The following is an 8,455-nucleotide window of genomic DNA, read 5'->3' as shown; positions in this document are numbered from 1 at the left end:
TAATCTTTACAATTCCAACTCTCTTGTTTAATTACACTTCTGTATCAGACACAGCTTTCAAACTGCTAGTTTCTTTTGTATATTAATATGTGCACATGAAAATACTATCATGCCATTTATTTTTTAAATAGTGCATGATGCATATTTTCTGAGTACTTGCTTCAATTTATTGAAATCCATTAATGCCTTGTATTTTAATCATATAGATTCTGAGATCTGGATTTTACATTCAATGGAGTTGTAGAGTATATTTCTAACTTCTACCAATTTCTGATTATAATTTTGCAGGTGCAAACTGGTACACATTAATTTACATTTGATCACGTGTATGGCAGCACTGATTCTCCATCATCAATGATTTTTGGAGAATGTGTTGCTCCACTTGTTGATGGTTTATTCCAAGGTTATAATGCCACAGTTCTTGCATATGGACAGGTGTGTGTCATCTCATCATGGCACCTACATGTTGGTTGATCGATTTCTTTTTTAAATCCCTTTTTCTTCTGTAATTCTGTCCAACTTGGATCATAAATAATTATGTTGTATGAAGGAATTGAATGATAACATGTTTCAATCTTTCTCAAATTGATTCCTAGCTCCATTAAAATTTAATATTGACAACACTTAAATAAAAAATCTGTTCAATGATAGCTAAAAAAGGGGTTCATGAGATTCTGAAACCTTCTTTTTAAAAAACATATCAGTATTGAATTATTACAAATGAATAATTAGTTTAAATATGACAAAAATCAGTTCATGACATTCTATGTCCCATCACCAATATTTGTTTGGATTCATAACCCATATATCCATTATTTGCCTCAATTTGTGGGTGCATAAAAGTGACATCTCTAGTCATAGATCTAATCCCTAAACAGGTAAAACTAAATTTCACAGATCCAATCTCTAATCTCTAAACTTTTAAAATTTAATAAAATTCATATTCTGACTTGTTTATTATTTGACAGGTTGTTTCTGGAATCATGATTGTAACTTAGTTTCATCACAATGATCCTTATGAACTTACATGTACATTCACTAACAAGTAACTCTAGATGAAACTTTAAGTTTATTTATCACATTTCAACATTCTCACCAAAATCTGAACTACATTATCTACTGACTGTTGCAGAGTACCACTGCTCACATGTGAAATAGGCATCTAGATTACTGAACCCTTCTTAAAATTAGTTTCATTGAATTAATATATGTTATGCTATAACTGGGTGTGTAATTTGAGCATGAGAATAATGTCATATCTATCTACGTGTTTTGCCTAACAAACTTCTGAAATATAATTTCTATAAGTTTTTAAAATTAGAGTAGATGAATTATTCTATAGGAAAAGGTGTTGTATTTAGGCATTTATTGATAGGTTTGGACATTAACAATTTTCTATTTCTAGTAGATTATAATGATGATAGTATTGGATTTTTTTCCATGTTTAATTTTTCTCGTGATTCTTGAACTTTCAGGTTGTTGCTTCACAAGATTGGCCTAAACTTATAAAGGATGCAGGTTTGTTCTATGTATGCTCAAGCACATCGAAAAGAATTGACTCAAGAGATAGAAAGATCATATGAGGGGCACTGTATCTGCACTTTCAACTCCCATGCATTGCTATATATTTCATATTCTGAACAAAGGAAAAAATCATATATTCAAAAAAACACAGAAAAAACATAAAACTTTCTTTCACCAATATGAGTATATTTATCTATATTGTTTAATTGAATCACTTGTTAGTTATGAGAAGAGTCTAGTACATAAAATATTTGGTGGCCGACTCATAAGTCAGGTTGTAATTTTTAGTTTTTTATATTTTCAAAATTTTTCGTACTTTGTTAGCAAGGATGAGTGAATGTAAGAAGATATCAAAAGAACTTATTCATATCTAAACATCATCTTTTTTAATATTAGCGAAGGAATAGAGAGGGGCTTATAGACACCTCCAAGATTTACTGTTCATTTCATAAATGGGATTTTTTGAGTCACTTAAAACCTTTCAAAATTATTTTTATGCTGGGAACTCTAAGTTATAGTCTTAGAAAAGTATTTTATTCATTAACAATTGCTTCAACTTGGCTTGCAGGTGAAGTGCACACAATGTTCTTATTGCTCAAATAAATTTGATCCTTTCTTAGATTTGAGCCTAGAGATCATTCGAGTAGATTCCTTGTTGAAAGCATTATCCCATTACATGGCAGTGGAGCAGTTAGATGGGGGTGTGAAAAGATATCAATGTGAACGATGCAAAGTAAAAGTGAAGGCTCTAAAACAACTGAAAATTGATAAAGCACCACATGTTCTCGCAATTCATCTCAAGCGCTTCAGTGTAGTTGGATCTGGAGGAAAAATTGACAAAAAAGTAGACTTTGGTTGTACGTTGGATCACGAACCATTTGTTAGTAGTTCACATGTAAGTAGCCCTTACAATATTATTTGCCAGTGGATCACATTTTCAATGGAATCTAACAATATAGTTTTTGTAATATCTACTAGTTTTTTAATAAATTTTGCACATTTGAATGATATTCTAGTTTCTCTGTCTATTGATCAATCACAGGAGGGCAATTTTAAGTACACTCTTTATGGTGTTCTTGTTCATGATGGCTGGAGCACACATTCTGGTCATTATTTCTGCTTTATTCGTTCATCCATAGGCATCTGGCATGCTTTAGATGATAATCGAGTATACATTTGCTACAGTTGTGAAGACATGTTTAATTTTGTGGAGCAAGCTCATTATAATTTGTGTATAACAAAATACACAAAAGAACTACAATTTTATGTAGAACCTTTTCTTTATATGGTAACACTAATTATATTGAAGTTGCTTAGACTGATTGAAGTTATTCTTATGACATTTTGTACTCTAGGTCTATTTAGTTAGTGAGAAAAGTGTGCTTTCCCAGAAAGCTTACATGCTATTCTATATACGAGATAAGAAAACTAGCATTCAAACAGCAAGTGGGTCTGAATCTCAGTATAATGGCTCTAAACTAAAGAAGAGGGTGTCATTGAACATTGGACATCTAAAGGAAAACCACTTACAAGATTCATATGCCCCCTAGGTGACAGAAAACATGCATTCTTTCCAAACGACAACAATCTCTTTTAGTGTTGCAGGTGTAAACAAGATACCCCAATAGGTAGAAAATTTGTCAAATGTCAATTTCATTTCAGAAAGTCTAGAAAAGAACACAAGTTCTGGCTAGTCATGCAGTAAATCCAGATCATCAGCAGATCATGATGCTACATTACAGATGGTGCCTCCAAGAACCAATGGTATTCAAACAAATAATGTCTTCTAGTCATGTCATACCATAAGTAATGGATGCACATCGAATGGGTCTAGTAATAATGTTAAGAAGCAGGAATCTGAAATAAAGGGAACTGATTTTGTGGGTAATTTTAATGATATGGTTGTTAAACATTCTCGGAACTGTGATGTGAGCAATGATAATGAGAACTATATTGGTAGAAATTCTGAAGCTTATTCAAAAATTAATGGTAACAGATCATGAGAATGTCAAACTTTCTACAAATAGTTTGACAGGTATTATTACTCGGCATCATGCTACTAAACTTCCAAAAAATGATTCAAATGGTAAACTTGTAGCTGGTGAGCATCTAGAGAAGGGTAGTGTGGTCCACAATTCTACAGATAATGAGAGTGAGGCTGCTAAGCTCCTATACCTGGAAGATGGTTCCTTAATACCAGTGCTTGTTTTTTGTATTAATGTTGCAGTGTATATGTTTGTTTTTGAGAAAATTGCTTTTAGTCCTAATGAATCTTTATATGTTCCTTTTGGAAAGCAGGCAAAAATGGTACTTTGCTCTATAAGGAAAGGGAAATGAATGGGTCATGTGTAAAAGCTATGCATCCACATAGGTTGCAGAAATATAGTCAATAAACTAAATGTATTTCCAGCCAAAAGTACCAAAAACACCATGAGGACAACCACTACCTTGTTAGTAGAAACAAATTGAAGCTTATGAAGCATCTTCCATGTCCTCGGTTTTTACAAGCATTGTCTTTCAGGGGGCATTTTCTTCTAAGAGCAATGCATATTTTGAGGAAGAAACAATCCAATGAAAGGAAGAAATGCACAAAGTTACAGCTTAAAGAAGGCTGACATTTTTCTTAAGCAGAAACGCTCTGCAAAAATGCCTTATGGAAAAGTGTATCCAGCTGCGAAAAGTTTTGCATGTTTAGTCACTTCTAAGTATCCACAACAATCCCGTGGAAAGGGTCTGTCAAACAAAATAAATGGTCGTGTTTCTGTGCAACAAACCAAGACATCTGAAATTATAGCTGGTGTGGTTCAGAATGGGTGTAACATTGCTAAATTTTGTGATACTCCGATGCCTCTTGTAAACAGGCAACTTTCTAGTGGAAATGGTACTAAGCTAAAGAAACAAAGAGAAGTTCCTGGCAGACTTGGTTTAAGTAAAGCTAGACAATATTCTGATGTTGAGCAAGACTCTAACATTAGCACAGAGGAAAACTTGTCTGCTCTCTGTGTTTCTGTGCAACAAACTGAGACATCAGAAATTACAGCTGGTGTGGTTCAAAATGGGTGTAACATTGGTAAATTTTGTGATACTCTGATGCCCCTTGTAAACATGCAGCTTTCTAGTGGAAATGCTACTAAGCTAAAGAAACAAACAGAAGTTCTTGGCGGACTTGGTTTAAGTAAAGCTAGACAATATTCTGATGTTGAGCAAGACTCTAAAATTAGCACGGAGAAAAACTTGTCTGCTCCCCGTCAGTCAAATAATAGCGTTACACATAGAGGAGAAACATGCCAACAAGATGAGGCTCTATCTATAAATAATAGCATAGCAGTCTATTCGTGCATAAAGTGTTTATATGGACAATAATCAATTATCTATGTCTATGCTGATGTGTTTCCATAATCTTGTGTGGTTTATGTAGGGATGAAGAATATGATCGTGGCAGAAGGAAAAAGGTTAAACAAGTATAGGATGAAGATGGCATAGACGACTCTAATGGAAAATATTCCAATCGACAGAGTAATCCTTTTCAATCACTTTCAAATAGAAAAGCCAAGATTGCTGGTAAAGGGAATTCATTCACGAGAACAAATCAAGAGAAACTGCAACACAATGCAAGATAGAGTTTTTTGTCAAGCTCAATGCGAAACCAATGTTGGGGCAAAACCTATTAAATAGAGGGAAAATCACATTGCTGGCAACCATTCAAAAAACATGGCAAACACGGCAGAAAGTTGATAATGAAGTCAAAATATCATGAAAAGATGCATTACTTCAAACTTTTTCAATGATTCAACGTTAGATCCGTGCAACCAATATTTCCTTATACTTCCTAAATTCATCAAATAAATGTGAAAAATGGAGATATATTTCTACTTGTCAAATTCGCAAATATGTTTGTGGCTGAAGTAGCAGGCTGAATATGCTTGCGGCGGGGTCGCTGTGACGGCCGCCACAATGGCCCTGTCGCAATGCTTATGGCGGGCGACATCAGCCCCATCCATTACGACGGCCTTTGACATCGCCGCCACAGCGGCTCTGTCGCAATGTTTGCCGTGGACGTCACAATTGCGACTCCAACAACAAACATTGCGACGGCCGTCGGCGTTGCTGCCACAGCAACCTTGTCGCCAGGTGTCGTTGCAACGCCGTCGCAATGCTTGAGGTGGACGTCGCAATTGCGATGTACACCGCAAGCATTGCGACATGGTTCGTGTCATAGTAGTGGTCTCATAGCGACGGATAAGCATCGTAATTGCGACAACATAGGATAGACGTCGTAATTTGCGACTAAAAAACAACGACATCTATTACTGTCGCAATGGCGACACATTGCGGTCGTAATTGCGACACCTAGCCGTCGCAAATTGATGCCAAATGTATTAGTGGTTGGTAGGTTGCAAGTTGTTCAAAAAGTTCTATCCTCACATCATATCTTTTATGCTTCAGCTTGGTTGTTTTTGAACTCTCATGTGAATATGTTGGAAAGGATTCTTAGAGACTTTTTGTGGTCAGATGGGAAAGGGAATAAGAAGAGGCACTATGTTAAGTGGGAATGGTGTTGTCAAGTAAGAAGTCAAGGAGGGTTGGGTTTGAAGGATCTTAAAGCCCAAGGAATAGCTTTAGCATCCAAATGGGTGTTAAAGGCCCTATGGGGAAATGAGCCATGGAAAGTACTGATTAGAAATGATCTTTTGAAATTAGTCATCAGGAAAGGTAAGAATTGGAAGGATGTCCCAGTGATTGATATTGTGTTAGGGGAGTTCAAAATGAGATTGTTTGGGTCAAAAATTTTCCAAACCTTTTGGAAGGCTTGGATTCAGGTGAGGAAGTATGTTCAGGAAAGAGAAGTAGCAGGAGGACCTCTTTATTTCCTTGTGGTGGATAGATCTATTTGGTGGGGGCTCTCGTATAACAATAAACCCTTGGCCCTTACTCAGAGTTGTTCAGCCAAAACTTGGAACCTGAAGGGGATTTCATTGATTCAAGATATCTTGATAGGCAGGAGATTAGGGGAGTGGGAGGAGCTAAGAGGAAAATTTAATATTGCTGAGTCTCAGAAAAGGACTTTCACGATGATTAAGAAAGTAGTTAAGTTTAATTGCCCATGTGATATTATTGATTCAAAGGTTTTTCTTGATAAAGCTAAATGGGTGGATGGGCAACTGTTGAAAAAGACCACCTCTAAAGGGCTGTATATGTGTTTAGGATGATACCTCTCTCATTGCTAGAGTGATCCAGTGCTGGGGGCAAATTAATCCATTCTCTGATTGGTCCTTCTATTTTGATTTTTTCTGGAAAGGTAAAGCTGAGCCAAAAAAAATTGTTTTAAATGGCTGTTATTGTTAAAGAAGTTAGCTGTCGGTCAAGTCCTTTCTTCTTGTGGTCGTTCACCTGTGTCTTGTAGTTTGTGCAAGGTGACTGAGTCTTTTGAGCACTTGTTTTTCGAATGTGTTTATGCTCGTAAGCTGTGGTCCATTTTCCTTGGTTCTCCTTGTCTTTGGAATTGTGATGATAGTATTACTTGGAGTGAGATTCTTGCTGGTTATGTTGAAAATTTTGATTCTAAACTTAATTCCTTTTGGTTTGCTCTGTCAACTGAAATTCTATGGACTCTTTGGAAGGACAGGAATAAAGAAATCTTTCAGGAGGAGAAAAGGGTGCTTACTGAGTTTAATTTTAAACTCACCCATTTTCACATTATGTCTCAGGTGGCGTTGGTGTTACATATCTCCAGGAGTGATTTTATGATCCTTATGCGAGAAGGCAGCTTGCTGATCAATAAGGACAGTGTGCATGCAGCTAATTATATTGCTGAATACCAAAGCTTGTTAACCCCTTCAGAGGCAGCTGAGCTGAATAATGCTAGTAATGTAATTCAGGGAACCAGCCCAGGCAGACAGGAGGAGGCATTTGCTGATGTGACCCAGAGCAGTGAAGAAGTCCCAGTGGCTCAAAAGGGGCATGACAGCCAGAATGATGGCTGGAGCTAGATTTCTTCTTTAGTCAATTTTTTGCTATGATAAATATGTTAAATATAAGCTGTGATTAGTTGATGTAAGTGTATAAACTGATAGTGCTCGGATCTTTTAATTTTTGTTATCACCTCCCCATAATTTTTGTAACTGTACATGTAAATGGGGATGTGATATGATGGTTTATTTCAGACTTCTGATATACATGTAAATGTTTAAACTATCTTAATAGAAAAAACAATCAAATTCCTACAACAGGCCTACCACTAGCATTGGTCTGATCGCTGTCACAGGATTTGTCCAGCAGACCTTGGAAAGATAACTGAGTGCTACATTTTAAATATACTGGCTGCTTGTATGCTGAGGCTGATGAAAAACACCAAACTTTCTGTGAGAAGACCCTTACACTGCTTCTAAACTATCAACTGAATACATATTTGTACCCAATTCTACTGAAGCTTGAAACTCTGAGACTGAACTGATTCCTTACTAATTCTTCTGGGGTTTTTCTGAAAGAAAACTTCTACAGGGTTTGTGTCCTGTAAAAAGCAAGGCTAGGTGATTTCTTGCAGAGAAAACAATTTCATAAGGTGCATAATCATTACTAATCCCCATCGGCCCACTTATACTCTCCATCAAAAAACTGTGAACAAATCAAAATCCTGGATTTCACACAACTAGCCTCAGGTATTAAGTTTACCATTAATTAGTAAAATCATCCTCATAAGTGGCTATCATGAAATAATCTTTTGCAACTCAAAGTGGCCCCTGTCAATGCCTGGAAATAAAAAAATTAAGTGATTCAGAAACAACTCATTCTTTTCTTAAAATATCGCTCAGCCTTGGGGACTTAACAAAAGAAAAGGCTTATCGATTTATTATTGGTTGCTAAGTTCCTAAAGGAGAGGGGACATTACAGTTTTGTCTATTTGAGCACCACAATTCAGAGTGTTTTGTAA

At 36.1% G+C, this 8,455-nt stretch overlaps 1 protein-coding gene across 1 annotated transcript; it reads left to right on the top strand.

Moving 5' to 3' along the window:
• The first annotated feature begins 292 nt into the window (after nt 1–292).
• Nucleotides 293–7,751, top strand: LOC149528256 (ubiquitin carboxyl-terminal hydrolase 23-like). Its single transcript, XM_089811103.1, has 4 exons — nt 293–435; nt 1,476–1,518; nt 2,093–2,419; nt 7,233–7,751. The coding sequence occupies exons 2-4, from the start codon at nt 1,513–1,515 to the stop codon at nt 7,512–7,514; spliced, it is 615 nt and encodes a 204-aa protein (XP_089667229.1). The 5' UTR covers nt 293–435; nt 1,476–1,512; the 3' UTR covers nt 7,515–7,751.
• Nucleotides 7,752–8,455: the final 704 nt, after the last annotated feature.

The sequence above is a fragment of the Cupressus sempervirens genome, chromosome 11 (genome assembly GCF_028749045.1).
Source record: "Cupressus sempervirens isolate cs-2001-9-10 chromosome 11, ASM2874904v1, whole genome shotgun sequence".
In the NCBI taxonomy this organism is placed as follows: Eukaryota; Viridiplantae; Streptophyta; class Pinopsida; order Cupressales; family Cupressaceae; genus Cupressus; species Cupressus sempervirens.
Note: the sequence above shows the minus strand (reverse complement) of the source record. Positions and strands in the feature narration are given on the sequence as shown.